At 38.8% G+C, this 14,377-nt stretch overlaps 1 protein-coding gene across 1 annotated transcript; it reads right to left on the reverse strand.

The window, feature by feature from the left end:
- Positions 1–331: 331 nt before the first annotated feature.
- Positions 332–4,812, reverse strand: cnr1 (cannabinoid receptor 1). Its single transcript, XM_017483684.3, has 2 exons — positions 4,502–4,812; positions 332–3,361 (listed from the first exon to the last, which is right to left on the reverse strand). The coding sequence occupies exon 2, from the start codon at positions 3,311–3,313 to the stop codon at positions 1,898–1,900; it is 1,416 nt and encodes a 471-aa protein (XP_017339173.1). The 5' UTR covers positions 3,314–3,361; positions 4,502–4,812; the 3' UTR covers positions 332–1,897.
- Between the last annotated feature and the right edge of the window lie 9,565 nt (positions 4,813–14,377).

The raw sequence follows: 14,377 nt of genomic DNA on the forward strand, positions 1-14,377 counted from the left end.
CAAAGGATCCCCTTTTTCATGGTGTGATTTCGCCTGACACTAGGCTTACATTTGTGCAAATTTAAAAACTATTTAAAGCGAGAAGGAAAGACAAAGATGAACAGGTTAAACTGGGGAAAGTGCTATTCAAAGTAGTATCATTAACAGAGCTTGTGACTAGATATAATCTGCATCTATAGGACCTCAGCCCTATCACAGGAACCCAATTCACCATGCTTTGGGGAGTCACTTATTTCTTAAAATGAAATATATATATATATATATATATATATATATATATATATATATATATATATATATATATATATATATATATATAAATCTAAACAGTGGAATGGTTAGGTAAAAATAGGTTGTTCAGGAAGATGTATTAGATGTAATTATAATGTATATTTCAGGACTCGACTGTGGCCATAATTGATTTTTTAAACACGTTTATCTTATCTGAGGTGTAGCCAGCACACCATAATGTTAACACAACCTTGCAAATGTTTTGCTTTTTTAGGAAACAGAAGAAAAAAATGCTATACATAACAGTTTTGGATTGATCTCATCACTATTACTACCACAACACACAAAACGTTGTACAGCTGGATTGTTTTATTTTCAGTCTCTGGCTGATTAATATTCTTTTATATTTCCTCAAGATCATTATTGGTATTGCCATTTAAACCTATCAACATCTTCTGTCCCAATCCTAAACTTAATCATTATTCCAGAGACTGCTAAATGTTCTGCATAAAAAGACATAACAGGAACTGGCCTGTTTTTGGCCACACCAGTAACAGAAACCACAAGAAAAACACCACATTACAGTTTAATATTGTTATTACTGAATAGCAAGATTTACACCTTTTTGTTTTAACTAAATGTCCATGTCGTTTCTCTGCTCCTATTATTCAGTGTAACCCATGTGGTTGGTTAACCAGACAGAAGCTATTCCTTGTTCTGGCTGGGAAATGGTGATTCACCATTATCTTCCTCCTGGATTAGTCCTGGGTCCAAGAAACCAGCACACCATGCACTAAAAAGACAAACTGTATCAAAGCAACAGCACATTTTACTAAACAGTCGATCCATCAAAAAGAAAAGAAAAAAAAAACACCTCTCTGGAACAGTCAGGATAAGTAAGGAGACCCAGAACCAACAATGGGATAGGAGTCCTAAAGAGCTCAGAACAACACCACATAAATTAAGACTTAACACAATAAAGAACAATATTCAAGTCAATATTCATATTTGTTCTGGAGTACAGTCCCCAATTTTGCAACGTTTCAATGTTTCACTACCATTACTAACAGACATATCTCACAGATAGTGAGAGATTTGTGATTTGTTTTTGAGCACTACTGAACAGATTATACATATAGTACAGTGTATTACCAGATATTTACAATATCTACATTAAGTACATCTTAAACATTTTCATACTAAAAAGATCAATAGCCCCTTGTCCCAATGAGAGAAGATATAACTGTTCAAGAACCTGATTTTTCAAAGTATAAAAATATAGTAAGCCTTCATGAGAACATTCACGACATCCACGCATGATTGATATGATTGATAAGAATGGCACAACAAACACAGTAAGAATCCCAACTGAAGAACTGATGCCATGATTGAGAATGATGCTCTCGCTCTGGAGAACGATTTTGGCACTTTAATACTAACACGCCACAGTGGCACACATAATCCAACAATAGAAATTAATGAACTGCCCCTTTTGTGCTGCATTTGAACCCTTCATCCATTATTGTCTTCAGTTAAATATTGGATTCTCTTGTTTGATAAGCTGAACCACAGTTGAACTTGAAATGGACAAACTCTCATGCCAATATTTAGCACATGGCTTTTATCATTCCTTCCCCTTTATCATGCCCCAGAACTGTCTGGGGCATTAGACGGCTTCAGCCGAGGTGTCGGTAGAGACGGACATGGTCACTTTGGCTATTTTCACAGTGGTCTTGACACAGCTCTCGGCCGCTCGTTTGGCATGGATCTGCAGGATGCGATTCTGGCAGTCCGATTCCAAGCTGTTGTCCAACTGCTGTGTGATGCTGCTGCTCCTGCAGCCTTGGCAGGTGGCCAAAAAGGCCCGGCGCAGGTCCTTACTCCTCAGTGCGTAAATGATGGGGTTCACGGTGGAGTTAAGCAAGCAGAGCATGCTGCAGAAAGCAAACACTGTCTTGGTGTCATCGGTCATCTTCCAGAAAAGGTCGTACACCATCATGGCAAGCAAGGGGCCCCAGCAGATCACCAGTACCACCAGAATGAGAACAAGCGTCTTGGCAAGGCGAATGTCCATCCGGGCTTGCTCAGGTCGGGTGGTCTGAACCTTGGTGCCATCCGTGGAGTAAACCACCAGACTTTTCTGCGAGGTCCGGCTAAGCATTCGTACGGCATGGTGGTGGGCCTTCCACAGGATGTACATGTACGCGTAGATGATGAAAATCAAAAGTATGCTGGTCACGCCAATCCAGAACATCAGGTAATTTTCATCAATGAGTGGGAAGAGGTCCGAACACACAGAGTTCAAGCGTATGCAGTTCCATCCGAGAAGTGGAAGCACTGCAATGATGATAGAAATGGCCCACATCATGCAGAACGCGATCACTGCCTTGGTTCGCGTCACGATGCGTCTGTAGGACAGCGGACGATGGATTGAGATATATCGATCAATGGCTGTGAGAAAGAGACTCCCAACAGACGCAGTAAAGGACGCTGTGACACCTCCAAGCTTAAACAGAAATATGTTGGGACTATCTTTGCGGTGAAAGATATGGAAGTCCAAGAAACTGTAGACAAAAATAACACTGCCCAGCAAATCTGCCATGGCCAGGCTACCAATGAAGTGATAAGAAGGTCTGCAGCGCAGTGTGCGTGAGTGCAAGATCACACACAGGACCACTAGGTTCTCCAGAACCGTGAACGTACCCAGTGTCAAAGACATGACCGCCACGGCCAGTTGCTGGCTTGGAGTCAGGATCATGAAGCACTCCATGTCCATGAAGTTCTCCCCACACTGTACACTGGCCCCTTCCTCCCCCAGGCTCTGGTTCCCAAACAGATCTGTGCCATTGGTGGGATAAAAGGGAAGCCCTTTAACGATGAGTTCCTCGTCCGGCCCGATTTTCTCTGGGAAGGAGCTGCTGCGGAATGCAGATGGCGGTTTCTGAAAGGAGTAGCTACCTTTGACAAAATCAGCATTGATAGCGGGGTCGTCATAGCTGGCGTCATTGGACCCAAGGTACTGGAGCCCGGAGGTGATGGTCCTGAAGGTGGTGTCTGCCACGCCATCCAGAACAGACTTCATGTCTGCTGCTGAGGAGGGAACGCTGTGGCCAGGGATGTGTCACGAAATCTATTATATGCGGTGGAGAAAATATTGTGGACAATGAATTAGAATTTAGAGTCTTATCTCCTATGGACACACACTGACTATAACCACATAACCTCTGGAGAATTAAATCCAAGGGCTGATACATCACTGAGTGCATAATGGAGCATTCGAGGAAAATGGTATCTTGACGCTTTTAGTACTTTTTCCATAAAACATTTTATGAGCAAACCTTTAAGGACGTACTGTCAGACACATTAAAGCTGATTAAATGTCAAGTTGCGCTCAACTTTTTTTTAATATATATTTTGAGGGAACAATCCTCATCTGAGGGGACCTCCAGGGTCTGCACACTGGGGAATCACCGTTAACCAGCTGCTACTCAAAGAAATGAGAGAATGAGAAATGAGCAGTCTGTGTGAATAATGAGTCTCGAACGCACAGCAGACAGGCGGCTCGACTCCTGACTCTGATTTATCTGAACATACTACTTCAATCACTTTAATTACTGTATTACATCAGAACAACGCGGATCATTTTAGCTGATTACCTCTCGTTAATTCAAGCGAATTAACTGTTGATGGACGGCGTTGTTTATTGCCATTTACAGCTAATACATCGTGTTTAGGACTGCCACAAGAGGTCGCAGTCTCGCCAAATCAAAAAGAGTTGTTTTTTTAAAAATATATTATTTTAAAAATTATTTTATTTAATCACACATGCACTATTTTATTTAGGCTATTTGTTTGTTTGTTTATTTATTTAGGGCCACTCTGTTTGAAGGGTTTTGAAGGTTATCACTGGTTACATTTCTATGCAAAATATATTTTTTTCAAAGATGTTTTGAAATACACTGATATCCAAGTAAATAGCTGTAAAAAGAAAGAAAAAAGAAAAGAAAAAGAAACTACTTCTACTACTACTACTAATAACAACAACAACAACAACAATAATAATAATAATAATAATAATAATAATTATTATTATTATTATTATTATTATTATTATTATTATTATTATTATGCACTTGTTTGGAAACAATACATAAAATCAATTTATCTAAAAAAGAAAAAAGTGATGGTAAAACTTCAAATTCGAAAAAGTGCATGAAACAAAGTATGTTTTAAACCGAAATTATACAATCTATAAAGTGTTCTTATGTACCTTCACATAGTTCCCGCAGATGCTGGGTGCTCTCCGGTTTCTCCGATCGTATCCAAAGATTAATCCAATCACAACAAACACCGAGGGGGGAAAATAAACTCTTCACAAACACCGACAAAAGAAAAAGTGAGCTCTTACATTGTACGTATCACTTAAGCGTGTGTAAAAGACTGGCTCTAATGAGACCGCACTCTGGTGCACTGAGAGAGAAGCGCGCGCTCTGCGTGTGCGGCTCAGGGCTGTGTATCGCGTGCGCTCTCTGCATATTTATGACGCCTCTTCGGAGCGCAGCGCGGTCACGTGCTCTCCGCGCGGCAACAAGTGCAGGAGTGAGAGGGGAGCTGCGGCTGCGCACCAAAGGCTCGCGTCCTATTTTTTGCCTTCTTCTTCTTTTTTCCACGTATGGGGGAGAGCACGCCTCCGTATGTATAGAGTTACACGCTCACGCTGAGTTTTCAAGCATCACCAGTCACGTCAATCAAGACCGTGCGCAGACTTTTAGACATACAGAGGGCCAAAATCTGAGCTTGCTAGAGGGGTTTGGGTTCGGCATTGTTACTAGTTTGTCTTCTGGGAAGTATGTAAATATCTTATGTAGCTTCTGAAGGGCGGTACTAATAATAATAATAATAATAATAATAATAATAATAATAAAGATATTTAAGCTAAATAACCATTCACACCGATCATCCTGTTCAAATGTTTACACCCCTTCCTGGCTCTTAATGTATCATGTTGCCTACTTGAGCATCAGTGAATGTTTGCACCTTTTGTAATAATCCTACGAGTCCCTCAGTCGTCCTCGGTGTGAAAAGATGGATCTCAACATCATATAGTCGCTGTTGGAAAGGGTTCAAATATGCAGAAGATGCTGGAAATGTAAAGAATGTGCAGGACCTGGAGGATTTTTCTCAAGAACAGTGGGCAGTTTAACTGCTCAGGATAAACAAGGGACTCGTGAATAACTCTCACAAAACAAACACAGTCGCTGATCATCCAGGTAACGACACACAGGATTAAGAATCAAGCGTGTGTAAACTTTTGTACTGGTTCATTTGTGTAAATTCAGTTATTATTGTGTCTTGTGGATTATATGTAAACATATGTCATGTGAAATAGCTTACTCAGAACAGTGCTAAATAAAACACTAAATGCAATTTTTATGATCCCTCTTATTACAATATATATATATATATATATATATATATATATATATATATATATATATATATATATATATATATATATAATTTTTTTTTTTTTTTTCAAAATTCAAATAATATTTGGTCCTAAATGTGATAAAGTCTACATATGTAATACATTTTGGCTTTTGTCAAACACGTGTTTGTTTGTTTTTTTTATTCTCTGAGAACATAGAGCTGTAATAAAGTGGAACAGAGTGGAAAATAAATCTTCTATGATGTGTCATGAAAAATAGCACTTGGGTAGGTAAATGATAACGGAATTTTTAATTTTTAGGTGAACTATCAAAATATAGTGGTTGCAGACACTTAAAGATTTCTTGTCAAAAAGAGAAAATTAACGAAATAAAGGTGTCAAGAGCGCCGGAGCTTGCAACGCACTCTGAAACCCGAAGCGTGAGCTTGAAGTGCGAGCTTGAAGCATTAGCGCGCTTCTGGGTTTTACAATGACATTGACTTTGTTTACTTGTGATACATGTGCATTTATTATGATTCCTGTCCTGTCTCCAACTCTGTATTGTCATTGGTTGGTTCCCATACATGTCATCATTGTATTCAGCTGTTGTGTGTTTTACGTTTATTATTTAAACCCCTCGTGTCTCATTGTTCATCGCGAAGTACTGTGTGAGGGTTACCACCGTACCAAGCCTTTGTATTTTATTTCTGGTGTTTCGGTTCATGGTTTTTGATCTAGTTTCTTGTTTTTCATTTCGTGCTTTGCTTTGCCTGTTTTATGCCCGTTTCCCGATCGCCTGACCCTTTGCCTGTTTTGACCATGTTAGTGTTTCACGATTTGGATTTGTCTGCCTGCCTCTCTTTAATAAAGTTCTTATCTGCACTTGCATCCATCCTAAACTCCGCTATGTGACAAAAGGAAACTAGTTAAAGAACCAGAATTTATTGGAAACTATTGCATTTGAACTACTTGCAAATAAATATTTTTTATTTTAATAGGCTAAATGACCTTGTCCTAAACCATAACCTAAAAACACATTTGAGGGGGCTTAGGGGGAGGACAGGCGTGTTCTGTCACAAATTCCCCTCGCGCAAAGCACTGGAGCTCGCAGCGTGCTCTGAAACGGGTTTTTTGGGTGACATTGACTTTGTTTACTTTTGACACATGTGCATTTGTTATGATTTCTGTCCTGTCTCCGCACCTGTATTGCCATCGGTTAGTTCCCATGAGTGTAATCATTGGGTTTGTTCACCAATTTGGGTCACGTGTGATAAATATTTTTTATTTTAATAGGCTAAATGACTCTGTCTTAACCATAACCTAAAAACAAATTTGAGTCAAAGCCACATGTTTTTACCATGTTTACTGTAAGTCTGGGGATGCTAAACTCAATTAATTCAAATCAAAAAGTTCATTACAATCATTCACAATATGCACACGTTCATATTTTTGAGCAGATAAGATGTACATTGATTCAGTTTGAATAAGAAAACTGGAAAACTTGCAAATTATTAGTCAAGATAAGAAACAAGTAGAAACAATTTAAAAAGAATGCTTTTAACTTAAAATGGCAATTGATATGAATATAGTTGAAGTTATCTTCACTTAAGTGTGAGCTGAAATAGTGAGGAATTGTATGTTTTTTGTATAAGATAAAGTGAGTTTTCTTGAATTCATAATGTTACATAGTATGGTAGCTGTTTTAACTCAGACAATCAAGTGATTAGTAGTTAAACACCTTGTAAAACTTAATTTTGTAGTTGAAACAAAGTTTATCTTCAGGCTGAGTTTACTCATGTTTTTGAGGCAGCAGGTGAACTTTCATTTGTAAGTTTAATCAACTTGAAATGTCTTACAGTCTGCATACTCGGCCTCGGTGAACAGTATAGCACGTCTTCTTTGATTTCATTGGTCATCTTAAACATTTTGACATTGATGAGCAGTGTCATTATGCCGAGGCAGCTCAGATGAGTAAGTCGGTTACCTTGGACCCTCAGTGGTGGGTCCATTCATCCATTTTCCATACTGCTGATCCTACACACGGTTACAGGGAACTCGGGGCACAGGGTGCAGGACACCCTGGACGAGGCGTCAACCCATCGCAGGGCACAATCTCACACTACGGACAATTTAGAGATGTCAATCAGCCTAAAACACATATCTTTGGAAACACTGGGAGAACATTCAAATTCTACACACACAGGACAGAGGCAGGATTCGAATGCCCAACCCTAGAGGTGCAAGGTAAACATTCTGACCAGTAAGCCACCATCTTAATGCACTGGAAACGCTGCTAACTATAAAATACTGCAGCAAAAGAGTTGTATGCAAAAGTAAAACCATAAAAGATTCTGGATAGATTTTATTTGCTTTTCCAGAATGCATCACAGTACAAAGATCATCGCTCATTATGGACCCATCACTCATTACTTTATGATGCTTTTTAAGAAATTGTGCACATCTTGGTTTTTAGAAAATGTAAACTAATTAGCCTACAGTTCACAAACTGATTGGTCACATTTCTTTATTCAACTATCTGATCAAAGGTGTGTGTACACCTGACCATCACACCCATATATGATCCTTCCCCAAACTGTTTCTACAAAGTTGGAAGCACACAATTGCTTCCAAAAACAGATGCGCTTTGTATGCTGTCTTTGTATGCTGTAGCTTTACAATTTTACAATTTCCCTTCACTGGAATTAAGAGGCCTAAACCTGTTCCATCATGACAATGCCCCTGTGCATAAAGCAAGCTCCATGAAGATATGAAGACTTTGGACTTGCACAGAGCCCTGACCTCAACCCCGCTGAACACCTTTGGGATGAACTGGAACACAGACTGCACCCCAGACCTCCTCGTCTGACATCAGTACCTGACCTCACTAATGCTCTTGTGGCTGAATGAACACAAATCCCCAAAACCATACTCCAAAATCTAGTGGAAAACCTTCCCAGAAGAGTGGAGGTTGTTATAAGAGCAAATGAGGACTAAATCTGGATTGAGATGTTCAACAAGCACATAAGTAAGCTGCTCAGGCAGCCACACACTTTTGATACACAATATAATAGTGTATTATTCGAATTATATCACAGGTGTACTTAAGTATGTACATGTGCAATTTCAGGGCATAACATGTTCAACACAGTCACATGTGAAGTACATCATATGATCATGTGTGAAATTGATGTGATCATATGGATTGGAAGAGAATGTCACAAAAATACATTATTAAAAATTCTTAACAATATCTTGAAATTTTTAAGAAATATATTTAAAAAATCATTATTTGATTTTAATGACATTATTGGATATTAAAATAACTAATATTATCATTCTTTTTGTATGGATATTCAATAGGTCAGTATGGAGCAGACTGATGGTGTGTATGTGTGTGAGTGTGTGACCTCAGAGTTGTCTTTTGCTCTGCTTCCCGCCTGCTTCAGACCCCCTATGGCTCACAAACACACACAGCCTGTGTGTGTAATAATAATAATAATAATAATAATAATAATAATAATAATAAAATAATAATAATAATAATAATAATAATAATAATAATAACTTATTATTATTATTATTATTATTATTATTATTATTATTATTATTATTATTTTGAACCCAGGTTCGTATACTGCTTCTTTAGAACAGAAAATATGCGCATGCAGTTCTGTCTTACTATAAGCATGAGTAAAATAAGATTCCTTGTCATGTGTATCATCTATTTATTGTGTTAGCAGTGAACAGAAAGTGAGAAAGTGAAAAATGAGACGAAAGAGGAAGCACTAAACTATAGTTTGGCCTGAGCATACAGGTGAACATTAACCACTGTCAAGCTTTCAAGACACAATGAATCTGAATTCTGTGTTCGGTCTGTGTTTTATCAGACAGAGAAGATTAATTGGCTGTGTGTGTGTGTGTGTGTGTGTGTGTGTGTGTGTGTGTGTGTGTGTGTGTGCACCGTTCCTGTTCCTCCTCCTGTGTAAATGACGTTTCAACAGTCTGTGGGCGGCAGCTCTTGGACCCACATTAGGCAGGGGTGTGCAGATCTCGATCTCTCTCTCTCTCTCTCTCTCTCTCTCTCTCTCTCTCTCTCTCTCTCTTTCTTCTCCTGCTAGAGAGATAGGAATGTCAATGACTCACACCGTACAGATTTTTGATGTCCCAAAGGCAAGATTAGAATAACAGCAAAAGCTGCAATATGCTCCTCTGCCCCTGGGAACAATAGCAAGAAAGTGTGTTTAAATAGACTGGGAAACAAAATAAATAAATGTTCATCGACCATGCTGGCAGTAAATTGAGGCATTGCTACCAAAGACTGTACAACTCATGTGTGAGAAGTAAAACCCAGTTGCTGCAGGCCACCCGTTTGATCCAGGCAAGTCTGATACAAGCAGATGAGATGCAATCATAGTCAAGTGTGATTGTTTTGTGCGACGGCGTGGACGCATTGCCAATCAGATGGCGTACCGTGACGCACGCCCAGCCCCCTGCCATCTGGGCATCTCTGGTGGTACAGCTTGTTCTGCGGAGGATCCAAGTGCTCTGAGCATGACTCGTAGATTAGGAACATGAGACAAGGAGCTACTCACTACCACTATGGTCTGTCATGAATAGCCAGATTGAAAAACATGCCCAGGTTCTGGAGAAAAGACCAAAACTGGACATTAGTTTTAAAACTGTTTCATTAAAGCACATAAGAATCTAGTGAACCATCCAGATTGTTAAACTACACACTATTTTTAATCACATCACATTGAATTCTTGCTAGTCTGTGCTAGTCTGACAAGTCCACACTCCATGTTTAATTTTACACATCAGGGGTGCCAGTGTTTTTAGTCACTTTTTGTAATATTTGGTGAAATTCTCCTCACATTCTGATAACTGGCAATAAAAGTCTACGAGAATCTGGTCTGTAGCATCCTAGACTCTGTAAACAGGAAACAATTCAAAATTATATGGACCATCATTATCTAATTGAGGTGAATAAAAGGAAGCATCTTTATTTACCTGTCAGTCATGTTTCCCATCAATTCAGAAAGCTCCTCTTGGTCTAGCATCCAATCATTTTAACATAGTTTTTGTATGTGTAAATGTTTGATTGTAGCTTTGGGTAATTTCTGTCAAAATCACTGATTACATATTTTATTTTTTTAAACAGTTCCTTAAGGATCGCCAGGATGTTTAAGGCTGAAGGGGTTCTACTTGGAACCTTTTGTAATGCAATCCACTTCTAGGGTAAGGTTTAAAAGGATAAAAACCCAGATAAGTAGAACTACTAGTTCACCAAAATGTGTTTTAATACACTCTTAGAAACATGACTTATCAAGGGTTCATTGGGTTATTAACAATTTTACCTTTCTAAATAGGTTCCACATGGACACTTTTCTGAAAGGGATAATCAGTAATTAGATGGCAGTCTACCGCAAGGCAACATGCATACACATTCACACACAGGGGCAGCTTCATCCATCTATCCATCCACTTTCTATACTGCTTATCCTACAAAGGGTCGAAGTGGAGCCTGGACCTTCCCAGTGTCCCAGGGAGCTTGGAGCACAATGTGGGGGACACATTCACACACTACAGACAATTTGGAAATGCCAATCAGCCTACAACACATATCTTTGGACTGGGGGAGGAAACCAGAATACCCAGAGGAAACCCTCAAAGCATGGAGAGAACATGCAAGCTCCACACACAGCGCAGATGTGGGCATCTAACCCCCAACGCTGAAGGTGTGAGGCAAACGTGCTAACCACTATGCCACCATGCCCCCCTAGGGGCAATTTTATCATAGCAAATCTAATGTTTTGAGGGGTGGGAGGAAGCTGGAGAACCCAGAGGAAATCCACACAGACACTTAAGCTCCTGGAGCTGTGAGTGTCATTGCTGCTGCACATGGAAAAGGATAACACATTTAAAATTTATTTGAGAGGGTGAGGAAACCGTTTTAGTTATTCACAAGATTTAAGCAGTCATTTCCGGACACTGCCGATGGGATTCGCAGCTGCTGGTTCCCAGTGGGCAAAGATGGGTAGCAAAACACTATGTTCATGTGACATGTAACTTTTGAATTCACTGCATTTGTAAGATTTGTAAGCATTCTTCTAAGATCTATTGGGGATACATTTGGTACATTTTTTGCATTTGTAAGATCTATTGGGGGTACTTCTTCTTCTTAGTAGGGAAAATTTTACTTTTCTTTTCCAGACTATTGTCTGGGGATACAGTGGACTTTGGACAGTGGTTATTGGGGAAGAGGTTGTACATTAATGTACAGTTAACCTACATAATTACATATTGGCTCACAGTTATCAAATCAACTGGGAGGTAACAAGTGGGTTAACATGGAATGCAAATTAAATATTGTAGTAAAAGGAATAAAACTCTGGACTTTGTTTGTTTGCTGGACTTTAATCATTTCAGTAATTAGCAGTTTTCATGCATCTAGTATCGAATCTGAGTTTGCAAACTCAGATTACACTATAGAAGAGCTAGCTAGCTAACCAATCTCCAAGTGAACAAGCTAGCTACATATACGCGTGTCCTGATTATCACGTATACGTACCATTACAAGCTTTGTTAGACAAACACGGAGAGTTAATTCACCAATTTTTACCCTCAAATATTTACCCTCTCCTAGTTACTCAGAATGCCAGAATGTGTTCCCCGATTTTTCCAGTTCAGGCTTTTTGAATGTTTTACTTTGTTCACTTAAGGATATTTTCATTTCTGGTTTGACAATACAGTTTATTTGGCTCTCATTTGTCACACTCTCACATACTGTGTGTAAGTTCACATTTTTATCCATCCATTTTCCATACCGCTTATCCAACAGCGTCGCAGGGAACCTGGAGCTTATCCCAGGGCATATCATGCAAAAGGTGGGCTACACCTTTTGGATGGGGTGCAAAGCCATCGCAGAGTACAATCACATACACATTCACACACCCATACCAATCAGCCTCCCATGCATGTCTTTAGAGGAGGGGAGGAAACCGGAGTACCCAGAGGAAACCCCTGCAGCATGGGGAGAACATTCAAACTATACACACACAGGGCTGTGGCGAGAATCGAACACCCAAACCTGGAGGGGTGAGGTGAACATCCTAACCACTAAGCCACCCTTCACATTTTCATTTTCTCTATTTATTACTAAGACAGATCATTTCATGGAGAAATCCAGTGATTTAGTGAGTCAGCCAACAGGGCACATACCGAAAGAATTTCCTTGACAGACTATTAAAATAACAGCTACACAATGTGCTGCCTAGTTTGTGCCCTGAAAAACCAGATGAAAAAACATGTTTGACTTAGTTGTCACTGTGTCAGTGATAATGCTGAATCCTATCATTCACCCTGTCAGCTAGTTATCAGGTGATTACAGAATGTTATACTTACTGTTAACTTTCTTTTGCAGATAACAGCTGTACCTTATGTATTATGTTACATCCATAGCTTAAATAATTGAATAATAATCCAGGAAATGTTTGCATCAGTCGACATATAAAAACAGTTCTTAAGAGTGGACTTAGAGTAGACTTCTGAATTCTGTGTAAAGGTCCTTGGAAAAAGTGCTTTTATATTAGATTCTTCACTGCAAAGCGCAGACATACATAGACACTCTCTTGAGTTTAAACGTCTGAACGCACTAAGGAGGTGAAATATTATCGAATGACTAGTCAGTGCTTATTAAAGGAGGCGCGTCTCCATGATTTCCACTGTGCAGAGCCTGTAATGAGGCACTAAGCAGCCCATCAATTCCCCAGGCCTCCTGCCGGTATCTGATTTCAGATCTATAGCACTGATAATATCCAGAGCACATTTCTCTACTACAGATGTGTCTTACAAAACCTATAAGATCTAGGATCTGAAACCACACTAAAAACAAAATTAAAACTACACTCCATGTTTGTGGGAATAAAAAAAAAGAGCAGCCATGCATCTTCATTAAGCTTTAAAGCTGTCTTGATTCATAATTATAATTTTGTAGCAATGCTTTGTAAGAAATGTAATATTTATAATTATTTTAAACTGCAAAACCTAATTAAGTAAGGAATAAAACAGCATGTCCTGAAGTGTTATATTCCCCATAGACCAGAGAAATTGGCCAAGGAGTACAGATTTCTTTTTTCTTTTTTTCTTTTTTTTATAAATTAAAGAATGATGTCATACTTTTTTATTGGTTAAGTGATACATTTAATGTTGTGGAATGTCCACAAAAACTTTCCAGTGGTGTAAAACATATCTACTGTTACAAACTGCTGACACTGGAGACTCCTTCCATGTTAACTAAATGTCTTCTTATGAAAAGCTTCACCAAATCAACAATTAAGTGTTTTTTATTTTTTAAATAATAGAATGTTTATGATTAGGAATAGATTACATGGACAGTCTACCATACAAGTAGCTGTGTAAGCTAAAGGAATGATAACATATTAGATCAAGCACATTAATATAAATCTGTGATTTAGTATGACTGTGACACATGGTGTTATAATAATATAACCAATGAGATACAAGAATTTAAGGATTTATTTTTAAACCCTCTGAACCAGTTTTATGAACCAGTTGTGACAATTTATCACAATGCCCTGTGGGTATACTGTTCTTTTATTATGACTTAATTTGTGTGTGTGTGTGTGTGTGTGTGTGTTTGATATATATATACACACACACACACACAGTATCTCACAAAATGTGAGTACACCCCTC

Source organism: Ictalurus punctatus, chromosome 2, assembly GCF_001660625.3.
Source record: "Ictalurus punctatus breed USDA103 chromosome 2, Coco_2.0, whole genome shotgun sequence".
NCBI lineage: Eukaryota > Metazoa > Chordata > Actinopteri > Siluriformes > Ictaluridae > Ictalurus > Ictalurus punctatus.

Bases quoted from the DNA above. Each gene is read 5' to 3' on its own strand.
- cnr1 (XM_017483684.3), bottom strand. From the start codon at position 3,313: ATGAAGTCTGTTCTGGATGGCGTGGCAGACACCACCTTCAGGACCATC.